The sequence below is a fragment of the Gallinula chloropus genome (genome assembly GCF_964237585.1).
Source record: "Gallinula chloropus genome assembly, chromosome: 1".
NCBI classification, from domain to species: Eukaryota; Metazoa; Chordata; class Aves; order Gruiformes; family Rallidae; genus Gallinula; species Gallinula chloropus.
Genome location: NC_140085.1, coordinates 10,167,207 through 10,181,633, shown reverse-complemented (window position 1 = coordinate 10,181,633; position 14,427 = coordinate 10,167,207). Strand labels below are relative to the sequence as shown.

The window sequence follows — 14,427 nt, the reverse complement described above, 5'->3', positions numbered from 1 at the left end:
TAAAGATGATATTCAACTTATATTCCATCAAAAAGTATTTTTCAGCTACATGAGAGATCCAAGTTTTGCAGCTATTGGCTACAGACACAGTCTGTGTGTCATGCCGGGGCCAAGATGTTTGGCAGGCATCACTATGTTGACATCTTTGTGGTTACAGACCTCCTGTACATACTTGTGCAGAAACTGTAAAAGAAACCTTTGACATGCAATTATATTCTGGAGGCCCTGCAATCTTCAGGTAAGAAAGACTGAGAGAAGACTAGAAGAGAAACAAAGATACATCACTAAGATGGTATAGTCACCCAAAGAAGTGCTAAGCAGTGTATCCAGAAACCTGATCATAGTGTGCTGTGATTTACAAATCTTATGAAAAGGTCTAGCATCAAGAAATGTCATGACGAAACCCTCAGAAGTAAAACAGAGAAATGTTTCCTTGTGTTCATAATGTTGTTTCTTAAAAAAATATCTCTAAACACTTTTGCTTTATAGGCATGAAAGTCATCACAGGGTAAGAAAAAACTGAATACATAATGATACATTCCTGCTTTACATTGTTTTGAAAGGGGAAAAAAAAGTCCTTAGGCTTCTGTAAAACAGTTTTCAAACGGATGCAGAATGAGTGAAAGCCTATAAATTTATAACTTCTTCAAAACTAACAGAAGATGCTTAGGGGAAAAACACAGTGAAGCTTTCAATTGAATTCATTAGCAAGGTGAAATCTGTGTTCCAAAATAAGAATTTGTAGCCTTGAGTATAATCAGAAGCACCAAGATCAAGGAAAAACGGAATTTTTCAATGTGGGATGATAAAAGGGAGGAAACAATAGGTTGGTAACACTTGTTTTTGAAACCATGCTCTAAGAGAATCATGATGGTTTTCTTTGTTTTAGCCTAGGTAGTAAATTCAGTTCCTCAGACTGAACCTCAGTGATGAAAGTTTGCATTTTTCATTAATTTAAACATTGAATTTATTTTTAAAAATCCTCAAATATTGTTTGTTCAAAGTTATTTGTGTCCTTTCTTTACAGGAGTTTGAAATTATAGACACTACACTATAGATTTTTAATAATGCAATATTTTCATTCTTTTTTAACATTTTCTTTGATGTGTAATCATGAATCCTTAACTGATTATTCAAATGCCCAACATTAACTAACCGACACAAAACATTTTAAAGAGCATTCTCAAGTTTAGACCTCGTTTTTTCTGTAAAACAAAGATTATTATCTTTATCCCTGAAGGCTATTAATTTCTTTAAGAAATGAACATTTTTTCTAATTAATGCTGGTTGCATGCTGTAACTTCATCATATTTGCCTGGCTATGTGAAGAAAACCAGGGAGGCAGTTTTAATAACATTTAGTATTCCCATTGCACACTTTTAGAATATATATTGACCAAAAGTTTTTCTCAAAAGGCCTGAAACAGATGCTTACCCTTAGACAGCATACTGTAAACCATATAAACAGCATTAATCCCACTTTCATTTAAGTAAAATATAACACTTGCTTTCACTGAAATAATGATGAGTACAATATCTGATGAAGAGTTTAAAATAGCAGATGGTGTTATCACTTTGAAAGCAGGGAGGTAGCTGCAGAGAAGCAGCAGCATGCAGGATCTTCTGGTCTTGCACCTTCAGATGGTACTTAGTTCTTTAAAGCAAAAGCATAAAAGTGATTGATGTTACACAGCAAACAGTCTGCTTCTTGCATCCCAGGCGATGATGCTTATCGCTTCAGAGTTCTGCTACAGCAATACTTACAGAAGCCTTTGTCAACAAAATGCAGTTATGAACGGAACTAGCATGGATTCTCTGGCAAAAAATTCTTGTCTTGGTGAGCAAGTCCCTGTAGGATGACTTGGAAACACTCCTGAACTTGCTTCCAGTCATCTCTTGTGATATGGATGAATAATAAATGTAAAACTTTTCCTGATTGTTGGTAAAGAATCAGTTCTCCACCCAGTGGGAGAAGGGATGTAAAAGCTCTACTCCCTACCCCACAAGTGGCACAGAGATATTTATGTATCTTTTCCTAGGACATTTCTGAGCTGACTTTGAGTTCTCTGTGGCCTAAAGGGTTTGGGTAAGAAGAAGAGACTGCTTGTCATGTAGGTTCTCCAGATACTCATAATTCTGGTTATCAGCCCTTATACCTTTAAAGATACATTTAGACCTGGAGACATAATACAGCCTAATGCGGGTCTTTAGTTCCTAAACTCTTGGAATTATTCTGCTCTTTAACTCATTGTAAAAGAAGTCCAAATTTAATTCTGTTACACACACACACATATTCTATAGATACATATATTTGTATAGATATACATACACATAAGCATCTATCTTCTTTTTTTAAACAGACTTGTCTTGACTGTTTGTAAGTATAGACCAAAAGCTAAACCCTAATTCTGGTACAAATTCAAAGTGATACGGAGCTACCGTAGATTAACATCTTTCTCAAATTTGAACTTGTGTTGGTAGGAAAACTAGTCTTTCTTAGCCATTCAAAACCCAAATTCTATTACCATGAAAGCTGTAAAAAATACAAAACATTCTCATGCATGAAATTGAATCAGTCATGATTCAGTTATGGGCTATGTGGCTAGTCATTAATTAGCCATGATTTATGTGGCCAGGTGATTACTAATTGAAAATACTATACTTGCATTAAATATATTTATGTACTTCAAAATTCACACCCCCCTGTCAATTTTATTATTCAATTTGGACATTAGTCCCTGAGTAAATTTTGCTGCCACCTAGCTGGCAAACAGACAAGGAAAAAGATAAGCATGATGAAATTCTTAGTGATAATCAAAATTAATTCTAAATTACAATTATCCAGAAAGTTAAAGTAGGCATGTTGAAAGTCTGGCTCCTGCAAAAGTTAGTGAAACATTTTTTTCTGCTGTAACAGACCTGAGCAGCCCTCAAAGATGGTTAACCTGCCCTAACTAACCCAAATTCTTGTGCATTAAATGTTTTATATTACACATTCTACATATTAAAATCTGTATATGAACATGGAGAGTATCACTTTTCTTCTACAAGATTTCTGCTCCCTTCCTTAGTCATCTGCTGCTATTGTCTGAAGAATTTATGCTTGGAGAATAGATTTATCCAATCCAGATTATTTCTTCTAAATTCGGTCTTCTCCTTCTGCCTGCTGCAGCTTGACTCTACTATAGGAAGCTGCTAACAGTTACCATAACAGATAAAAGGGAGATATTTGGATGGATAAGGCAGGCACAAATGCTATTTTACCATACCTTTGCCAGGCAAGAACACTGGCCAATACATAGCCCCGCAACCTGAGATCAGGTGATGCCAAAATCCCTCAAATCACTCAAGAGTCATGTAAATGGGTGAAACAGAAAACAGATCCTTCAAGATGTGCAAATCTCTGCACATAGCCAACTATACCAGTTCCCATTGCAGCTGCGAAGTTGTGCAGCTTTTGTGCTATGTTACTTTTGCTCTTTACTGTGTTCACAAACTGGGTGGGGAAAAAAGTAGTTAGAAATGCACTGCAAACCATGCGTCATGCTTGAATTATACAATTACATCCTTCATGAGCTCTTCATACCTACATGCTTCTAGTGTAGCTCTGTTAGGCTTATATAAATATATCCCTCCTGTCTTGTGGAAACCCAATCCATTTCAGTCTGTAATGTAAATAGTTTCTTTTTAACATGCAGTGTGTGCTGATTTCACCTTAATTATATATTTCCCATTGCGAAAACGTGAACCGTGGGATACTGGAAAAGAATTTAACCAGCAGCCTATAAAGAATAGAGGCGAAATCTTGGCTTCCATTAACACCTCATTAGGCAGAGCCTGTACTGTACTTAAAATGAGCTAATGATTTTTAAATGTAGTTGTTAACCTATAACTTAATAACATAGAAACTTTCTTTCTCTGTAATACTGAATGATAATAGATTATCTCTACAAATCAACATGAAACTATTGCACTGTATTATTACGCCAAGCAAGATTGTTGGTCATCATCTGACACCAACCTTTAGCACAATTATACCACTAAGACCATAAGTGTTACAAAATGCAGGGTAAATTTTCTGATAGACAAAAACTGATGGTTTGAGGAAAACATCTTCAAGTCCTGGACATGGATATACTTCAGCTTAATAAAAATGGAGTTAGAACCATAGACTGTTAGGTTGTTATAGGATTATTTCTAATCCCATATAGAGGAATGGCAAAATTGTCATGTTTGAGTTTACTGTGAATAAGGACCATCCTCTACCTTACCAAAAATCACCATTACGGTTTCCGTTAACCTGACAGATTTAACAGTAGTTCAAGAATGCAGGAATTTAATTTAGCTCCCACTGAAGCTGAGTAAATGGCCATAGAGTCAAACGGGGGTTGCACAATATATCCCTTAATTGGCAAGGGGATTGTGGTATTCCTATCCATCAGGTGACCCCTCCACACAAGGGTTAGGACCTGATCTTGTTGCAGTGGGTCTGGAGGCATGTGTGTGCTGCAGGTGAAGCCTGCTTTGCTATGAGAGCAACTGTCAGGTCACCACCCTTTCACTGAGCATTACCTTTAAGGGAGAAAAAAAAAAAAAAAGCAAATTGTGGATTTATAAAAATCAGAGTCTTCTAACGTGAGGAAGCTTTTTCGTGTCTCTTTAAATTCAGAAAGCTAGTTGTAAATACTTCTTCCAAAACAACAACAAAAATTCCTGACATCCATAAACCTCATCACACTTGTCCTGGAAGCTGTTAACTTACCAGCCAGCACTAGCCTGTCTTGCAATGTCCTGATTCAGAATTTACCACCAGCATCCACAGTTACAAAGGGAGGCGGTGAGCAAGCATGCTTACTTTCATGTCTCAGGGACTTTGCAGTTAAATTTATAACTGAGTTTACAGCTACTCCACACTGTAAATTTACACATATGGGCTTCGTCATCTGTACTAACACAGCAACTCAGAGGAGAGGCGGGAGCAGCTTTGTAAAGAGGGTGTGTGACCACCTCTTTGTAGCTGCCCAGTGCCTAGCTGGTACCCACTGTGGTGTCTCTCTGGAGTCAAAGCAATTAAGATGAGGGACCCTCCTGCTGTTCCTGTTTGATTAGTGAATACAACAACGACATTTACTCATTGTCTTCATGCTTGGTTGCTACATTCTTTTGGCTTGGAAGGGTTGGGATAGCTGTTCCCTGGGTGCAGGCAGGTATGCTGCTTCTAACCTTTGACTCGGGATGTGCGGTCAGGCACTCGCATACTGCGACATGGCTGGCAAAATCAGTCGTGTTTCATACAAGTGAGAAGCACAGCAGGGTGTTGTACAAGGTAGAATATAAGATGGTGTTGTGTGTGTCCATGGTATAGGATTTACTTGGGACAGATCTTTTGGTGTCATTGGATCTGAGTGAGCTGGCAGCAGGCAGGGTAGGCTTGGCCCTCTGTGAGAAATAGATGTTTTATGTGTTATGGCCAAATTACTGGCTCCCTGCTGAAAATGGAAGTAGTGTGCAGTGAAATGTACACTGATTCCAACCAGTGGAAAAACAATTATTTCTACGAGTGAGCACAGAAGCAGTTAATAGTCACAGCACTGTGGTGTGGAGCTTGCCAAAACTGGCAGCTAAGCCAGTCCTGAACCAATGTAAGGGTAGGTCTATTTGTCTCATTTACTGTGCTTTTCTCATCTCCCTTATCCCATTGCAATCAAACAAATATCAACAATAATCATAGCCTTTAATAATTACATCTAGAAATAAATCCATGTTCAAAGGCACATTTTCAACAATAAGAGGTATGAAAGGATTATATAATCAGCATTTGTCACTCATTCCTACTGCACCTTGAAAGCATAAGGCAAAAAAGAAGTGGTTTATATATTAAAAGGGATCATATAATTTCTCTCATTGAGACAAATTGTTTATTTACAAGACAGCTTTCTATGACAAAATCTTTCTTTCTTTAAAACCTTTTCCATTGCCCTGTAAAAGCAAACCCCCATTTCTTACAGCTTCCTAGCAAGATATTCAGACCAATTATCCTATTCAGCTTCTCCTTTCTTTATAATTGGTAATTTAACTCACTATATAAAACACAATTAAACCTTGTTTAGACTAAAGCTGTCTACACATGGAGCTGTAGCTGATGCTAATGCTTAAATCTTAGCCATACTTAAAATAGGTATTCTCATGTACTTCACACTGATGCAGCTTAGTTATCACTTTCATAACCACAGAAATGTTCTTGAGTAAATTAGCATTTGCTCATTCCCAAGTATGTCAGCAAAAAGGCATTTTCTTTTCATCTTTTCATAAGAGGTAATATCAAAACATTACTTGATTGGCCAACCATCAATTTATCTTGCACGCTTACATTTTTTCACTCCTACTGCAACAACAGCCTGTCATATATTTCTAAGTACATAATCTACAAATGCATGTAATGCTGCAGAGAACTGAAATGTCATGGTTGTGCATAGGTATTTGTATATATACAAAAAAAAAATCATAGGGAAGACTTTAAATCACAGGTAATCCAGAACTGACCAAGGAGATATACTGAAGGAGCTAAGGAAGAATCATTCAGGCTTCAGGTAAACTGAAACTTAAATAATTTAAAAGCAAAAAAAAGTTTTAAGTACTCTACATGCATATGGAAGAAGAAGAAAAAGAAGAAGAAAAAATATTTCTTTGGGTAACTCAAACTGTGAGCAGACTTACGTTGGCAGTTAGTCATTTTAATTATAGTGTGATGACACTTGCTAGTTTAGAAAATGAATCATATGGTTGCACAGGAATTCAGTCTTTTTGCCTAGCTATATTTGTAGATAGATAGAATTCTAAAAGTGACACAGACATTTAATTGTTTAAGGGTTACTTGATGCATAAGAGTATATTTATTCAGCAATAATTTCAGGTTATCTTTTCCATTTCTCCTATTAGTGAACAGACATCCTTCATACAGCAGGGAGGCTAAGACAGAATGACATGCAAATCTAACACTCTTTCAGGTAGAAGGATATTCCGGTAGCTTAAAATCTTAACCTTAAGTGCCTTACATCTTCTGAATTCAGTAAACTTAATTATAGATGCAGTTTAGTACATGGAAACAGCTCACAGGATATCTGAACAGGAAGATTTTACTCTATCAGAGGACGGTAATTTAACCCCAATGCAATACTTTCAGTGCAGTCAATGAACTTACATTAGCATAAAGTCTTTAAAAACCTGACACACTGACCTACCTTTATGTGACAGACGCAACCTTGGCTGCCTTGTATCTGTTGCATGACATCCAGTCGGCAGGTCTAGCAACAAGCCATACAGTGCCAGGATTAAAAGGTCCTGGGCAGATGACATCCTGCCCAAGATCAAATTCTTGCGTTCTTCACTTAACTGCTGCTGTTTGCTGGTTTTGGTGGGGTTTTTTTAAGGCTCCAAGTTCCACTTCTACTTTCCCAGTGCAGTTAGATGTCTCTCTTTGGTCAGTTTGTGGGGTATCTCTATGGGAAATTCAACGTTCATCAGAGAAGCACACAGCCTCGGCTAACCATTTGTCAAGCTGTGCAAATGTCATGTAAAAATATTCCCTCCCTAGGACAATTGTTTATAAAGTGCGAGGACATTCCAAGGCGTTACTCTGCAGTGTTGTGTCTTGAGCTTTCTTTAGTAACTCTGCCCGTGGATTCAGGAAGAAGCTGTATTTTCAGTCCCTCCTGCAAGGCAATTCATTCAGAGAAGGAGGGAGGGGGAAAAAAAAAGGGAAAAAAAAAAAAAGAAAAAAAAAGAGAGAAAGCACCCTCCTCCTTGGTGCTCTTCAGAACTCAGCCCCTTGCTCCGACTTGCCAAACAGCTAGTTTTAATTCACCTTTCACCTTTGCTAATTAAAAACAAGAAGTGCCATTCCCTCCTGGAGTTGCAGGATCCAGCCAGCGGGAAGCCGGGCTGTCAGGCTGCTGTATTTACTGAGAAAGTTCAGGGAGGGTTGAGGCTATGTACAGTGCTGGCTGTTTCTAGGAAGCGTTTTAATCCACGTGCCGTGCACTGATTCCTCAATTGCTTCGTGGTGGTTTCACGTTGTAAGGCGTAGGGAGAAGGGTCAGGATTCCTCCCATCCCTCCCTTTTGAAAAGTCATTTCGGCTTTTGTTCCCAGCCCAGTTTTAGAGGAGGATTAACCCTTGAATTAACTATTTAAGTACATTATCACTTAGAGTCATTAAACAGCATGCTACTAAGTGGATCAGAATAAAAAGATTCCGGCTTTATATCCTTTCTAATTTTAAAGGAAAAGGTTTAAATTTTTTCTTAATTTCCCTCCCCCCCAAATGTAGTTTTACACAGTGGCTTCTCCCCATTACATTTTAAATGTCTGGAACCTTAGGTCATACATGCATGTCAGCAAAATTACTTGTTTGACTAGATGCCTGTAGGATTGGGTGGTATTTAAAAGGAGTAAAAAAAGCTGAGCAGACTGCTGTGATAACGTGATAAACAGCATCAGATTTACAAGTGTCAAGCAGCTACCTCTTTTATTGAAACTAACAAACACCAGAAAACTTCATCTCTTTTTTCATATCACTTGTAACTTAAAAATATACCTATGGCAATAAATACTTTTATATAAATAAAGACCATAAATCTATGTCTGGAATACATTAATTGAGGAATAAAGTCTTCTGCAGGTAAGATCTCATGTATAAAGTAATTTAGAATTCTGTGAGGCTCATTTTATTAATGTCATGTCAAGCCTTTATACTTCTCATTGTTTTATGCAGAACAAAGAATCACAGAGAAAGGAAAATACTAATATATGCATTTGAAAATAGTGCACTCAAACAAATTTAGTAGCCAACAAAAGGTAATTATGTCTGGAGAGAAGGATTTAATGTGAAATGTCTGTATGCCAGCTCACTGAAAAGAAACAAGTACACTTTGATAGTGAAACACTAATAATTTTAATAGCAGGATACATGGATGGGAAATGAGAGAACTCTTCAAGAACAATAAAAAAGTGGGAACTACTAGCATAGAATGAAAAAAAAAAAAAGAAGAAAGAAAAAAAGAGCAACTTTGGTGAAAAGACAGAAGTAAATCATGAAAGTGCCCAAGGACTCCCGGAGGCTGTAAAAACAGGAGCAAGGAGGAGGTCATGTCTACCTGTTAGTTCCCCAACAGCAGGTCACATACACATACCTGGGCTTGCTTTAAATCAGCTGGAAACTGTGCCAACAGCAGTTAAACTGCAGGACCAAGAGCTAAATCACACAGCTATTTGCTCCATTTCTTGCACACGACTGCTGGTTGCACTGATTTCTATGCTGATGTGCTGGCTGTCTGGCAGTAGCTCAGCATGTGTGCTTGAGACCTTGTCAGTGGAGAAGGTAGGGTAGGCTCTGTCTTCAAGAGCTCATCTCAGCATGGATGAGTTTATCATCTACGTGATGGGATTATTCTTGTTGGTGCCTTTCTGTAGTACTGAGGCATACAAAAGTTCTGCTTTTGCCCATTAAAATCTGCTGTAAGTGTGCATGTTGAGGTTAGTGAAGTGTCTCTAAACGCTTTTGTCTTTGGATGTGGTTCTGTGAGTTCTTATGCAAATATTTGCATTTTTCCTCAAAAATAAAAGTAAATCAATCAATTCAATTCTCAAAGACACTTTTTTTTTTTCCTTAACATAACTTAAACAGCTCCAATCCTGAGACAGTGCAAATGGATTTTTTTCTTTGAAGGATACTGATATGAAAAACGTAACACTCCTAATTTGATGTATGTATTTTTAAAAATGTGAGTTCATTGTATGAAACCTTAAACCATAATCAGTGAATAAAGCAAACATTAGTGCAAACCCCCCAAATCCTGCCTCTCTTCAGAACTCCTCTCCAAGTTGTAGAACACAAGGGTTTTTTTGCTTTATTAATTCTCAGTCAGTTTTCGGGTATCCCGAGGTGGTACCAAAAAGATAGTTTGATAAGTTTAAAACAATTTCCCCAACTTTAAAGTTCTGGTTTCATTTTCCAGTTGGGGAAAAGGAACTGGGGAGTGGAAGTGACAAGGGAGCTGCTAAAAACTGTGAGCCTTGTTTTGCATTTAGATAAGATGCGGGGTGCAGCAGCTCTATTCAAACAAGACATACACAAAATAAGGGCTATTTCCCCCAACTTGAGGTTGCGTGCTCTCACATGCATTTCTAACCCCACACATCCCCAAACGTTAGACAGCTCCTTGGCTCCCTACAAACACAACGTGACCCAGGGCTACAGATCCAGTAGAGTCAGAAACAAGCTGATTTTCATATTTGTGCCTAAGGACATAACTTATTTGTCTGAGATGTGATTCTCAAGCAGGGTGGGCTGTGCAGATGCCTCAGGCTCCTTTCTCTGCCTGCTGTGGGAAGGGTGGTGGAGAAAAGGCACAGAAGCAGAAGCTGGAGCTGCCACTCAACGTTAAGGCTTTGGCTGTCAGCAAGAGGTGACGGCACAGAGAAGCTGGGAATGGCTGATGAATGCAGGGAAAGATGCCTGCACTGGAAAGAGACTTAGCAAAATGGAAGAGAAAGGGGAAAGCTGTGTATCAGTATATGCAGGAGACTGAGGTTTTTTCTAAGAAAATCTAATGTTCTTTAGGATGAATCCTCACTTTATTTTTCTCAAATTGCTATATAAGCATCACAAGCCTTACACACCAAATTTTGATGCAAAGCAAGTAGTGGAAAGGTGAATACAATTTCAAGTCAAGAGAAATGCGTGGCCTCAGGCAAGGCAGACAAGCTCTTTGCCTCAGCATCTTTTCAATTAAATAGGCATACGGTCTTGCCTCAAGGGGTGTTTTGAGAAACTTCTTCCGAAAGGATTTTAAACTGTAGGTAGAAGGATAGCAACAAAGATGTTCAAATATTAGGATTCGGTCTTAGATGAGTACAAACACAGATGTCCCAGGACTGTGAAGCCCACATGCAGTATAGTGCTGTGCCTTTGAAGAGTAAACAAGGTGGGTTTACTGCTGATTTTCTGTTAATAAGGCAAATACAACAGATCTCTGGCAAACCTGCATTTGTTTCAGTAGTAAAATCCCCAGTTAAGTAAATGCTGACAGATAAGTAAAAAATCATGCCAGGATACCTGTAATTGGGACTTCACATGCAAACCCTGCATTTGATTGCTGGGGTAGAATTCAGAATTCATATAATTGCACAGTCCTAAAGAGGAAGATGACAGGTTTTCTTAATAGAAATGGGGGGGGGGGGGGGGAAAGGTTGCTGTGTACAATCACATTCTTTATGTAAAGAAGTCCATTAAAAGAACTACAAGTTAATCGTGAATTACTATGTAAAGCCTGTGAAGCACAGTTTGATTTGCTGCAGCAGCTGCAGATCCAGAGCAATTCTAATGAAATCATTGAGCCTGTAAGTCTAAACACTCTAACACGAAATACTTCTGTCATATTGTGTGAACTGTTTTAAGTTTAACTGATATAGTGAAATGTAAACACAGGAGCATGATATAAATAAGTAGATCTGTAGCTACTAGCACCAGTAACAAATTCTAAACATTATAACTATAAAGCAAAATGAAGTGTTTAGAAATTTTAAAGCTGGGGTGGTCCGAGAATTGCCATAACTATAACTTAAAACCGGATTTAAAATTTACAAGACTGCCTTCTTCTTCTGATGATGATACACTGAGCCACGGTGGGAGTTTGCTTGCTTTATTGGACTATGCTTGCAGATGAAAAGAAGGCATGCAGTCCCGAAAGGAGCTGTGTGGCCTTCACTGACGTTACCGGTGCCTATATCTTCAATAGTACTATAACCTGTTGCAGATGTATGGCACAGGTAATCATAACTTCATTTATTTATTCGAAAAAAAAAAACACCACTTTAGGAGACACTTAAAGAACCTATCTCACAGTATTTAATTTGTGAAAATTTTGTGTCATTGTTTATCCACTGGGGATTTCTGTTCTTATTGACATGTCAGCTTTCAAATTCTATCATACAGAAATCCTTACAGCAGCCGTAGGAGATGACAGAAAGATGAATGTATTGTGTCAATGTTACCTCTGTTTTATCTCCGTATTTAAGGTGGGAATTCATGTCTGCTCCAGTCTCCATTACAAACTGGTAAATGGCTCTCTTGCATCAGCAGTACTGGAAGAAATGGCAACACAAAACTGCTTGTCATCAGCGCAGTGTGGATGCTGCAGCCTCACAAGTCCTAATCAACCCATGAAAAATTCTGTGGACACGTTAAGTAAGAGCACTGACAAGACATAACAAGAACAAGAAAAAAGCTGATCCAACAGGTGAGCAATCACTCAATAATATCTTCTGGGATCTCTCTCGATGAGGAGTAGAACCACCACTTGGATGACCCCATTGACCCTCGGGAGGATATGCTGATAGCAGAAAAATCTTGTCAGATCATGTTTGATACAAGGAAAGAACAGGAAATGATTCCTCATATGGAATTTTCAGACTAGAAGCGTTTTAGGTCTTTGCTTTTGCCTGCAAAGCTGGATCCTAACCCAGCATGAAAGTAGATGTGTTTATAATGTAATGTCTCCGGGACAGGGAAGTGTTATTTCTCTTGTTTTATACACAGTGCATTCTCTCTTTGATCCAAGATCAAATTGAGACAATATTCATTAAGCAAAAGATTTGACTGAACATGAACCTGTACTTCAAACTAGCCACAAAATTGCATGGTAAATTAATGCTCTGGAGAAAGAATAATAATTCTCAATTAAATTACATTCCTCTTAACTCCAGAAGGACTGTATTTTGACAGGTAAACATTGAAACACACTGTCCTTGGCACATTGTTGTTTGCAGTAATGTCATTTCTATGACTAATTACAGGTGAATGTCAATACCGCTTGGGACATAGATTGCACACTTCAGTTAACCTATAAAAAAACAGGTGGGATAAATGTTTCTTTCTCTGAATACAGCCCTCTTGAGACATTTATTTATAGGTTGGACTAAAAAAAAAGGTATATCAGTGTATCTTATTCCTGAAATCAACTCCATGTGCCTTACACTTAGTACATGGGTCACAGCAATCTGTACGGTTAGTTATGGATGAAAATCAAATTACTGATTTCTCTAGGGGAATGTATTTTTGATGATTTTTTTGCTACTACATAATTGCTGAAATGTCTCTAAAGAAAAAGAAAGAAAAAAAGAAACAGTTTGTCGTTGTTGAAGATCAAGATGCACTATGGCATCTTGTGTTTTCCACAGACCATTGAGCAGGAAATAAAAATGTAATGGTCAAAAGTCTAATATTAATTAATTATGGTTATCAGATATTTCATATTACTTCAGACTGAAGAATATATATTTATTAAAGGTTAATTATGTCCTTTTTTATCCCAAATGAACAATGAGAATCCTGCATAGTTTTCCCTTTGTATGGTTTTTCTTCTAATTGATTGCTTCTTGATTCTTCACTATTTAAAAAATGAAACAAAACAACAAGTAAAACACTGGCTATATGATATAAGAATGATATTTTTATGCCTTAAAGGTGCCATTTAGTTGCTTCAGTTTTTAGCTGTTAATTTCTTGGTGAAAGAATGAAGTGGTTTGGCCATTTGTCAGAGGCACCTGTAAATAAAAGTTTACTTCCCTTGATCAGACACACAAAGATATAACCTACAAATTTTCTGTCTGAAGCCTGTGGCCATTTTTTAATGTAATTATCATCCTAAAGGTGAAATGGAAAGCATTTGTCAAAAATAAACCATTTTGACCACAAATCAGTTGCAGGTTGTAAAGCTGCAAATGCATGTTGATGCAAAATATTTGAAAATCAGTTCCAGTTCTATTGCCCACTAATGGATTCCATATTCCTTCTTGGGCAAGATGATGACATCATTACTCTGGGCATGACCCCTGGGTAACATTTAGTTTCTATTTTCACTTTACACCTACTCCTGGAAGACATACACCGTGACAGATCCCAAAAGCAGAGAGCAGGAACATGCTGTGATGTGCATCAGTGGGACATAATCTCCTTTCAGGAGTGAATTAGATTCCTTGTGACAGCAACGTGGGTCCAAAAACTGATGGAAAGACGAGCAAGATCTAAAGACACAGTTTTGGGCATTTGATGTGAAGCACTCTTGGAAGTGAGCTGTCTGTGTGCAACAGCAATGTGGAAAGAAGCTTAGCTGATATGCTTCTGTGTCATAGTGGCTAAAGCCTTAAATCTCTCCTTGGTTTAAAGACATTCACAGGTATATATCCTGCTTCGAATCCCTTTACAGTTGTCAGGCAGCTAACACTGAGGTGCTGTGACGCTAAGTACTGAAGTGCACAAATCCCCGGTGTTTTGCAGCGGTTCTGGTGAGCAGTGGCTGATCTCACTGTAGCCATAGACAGCTTTGGGGAGCGCAGGAGATGTCGGAACTTTCAAATTCCATACAAAA

At 37.9% G+C, this 14,427-nt stretch overlaps 1 protein-coding gene across 1 annotated transcript in view; it reads right to left on the bottom strand.

Moving 5' to 3' along the window:
* SEMA3E (semaphorin 3E) overlaps positions 1-7,485 on the bottom strand; it is a gene marked incomplete at its 3' end in the record, with an annotated part of 143,575 nt that extends 136,090 nt beyond the window's left edge. The window contains exon 1 of the mRNA XM_084279528.1: positions 7,241-7,485. Coding sequence (XP_084135654.1) covers positions 7,241-7,355 — 115 coding nt within the window. The 5' untranslated portion in view covers positions 7,356-7,485. The remainder of the gene's footprint in view (positions 1-7,240) is intronic.
* Positions 7,486-14,427: the final 6,942 nt, after the last annotated feature.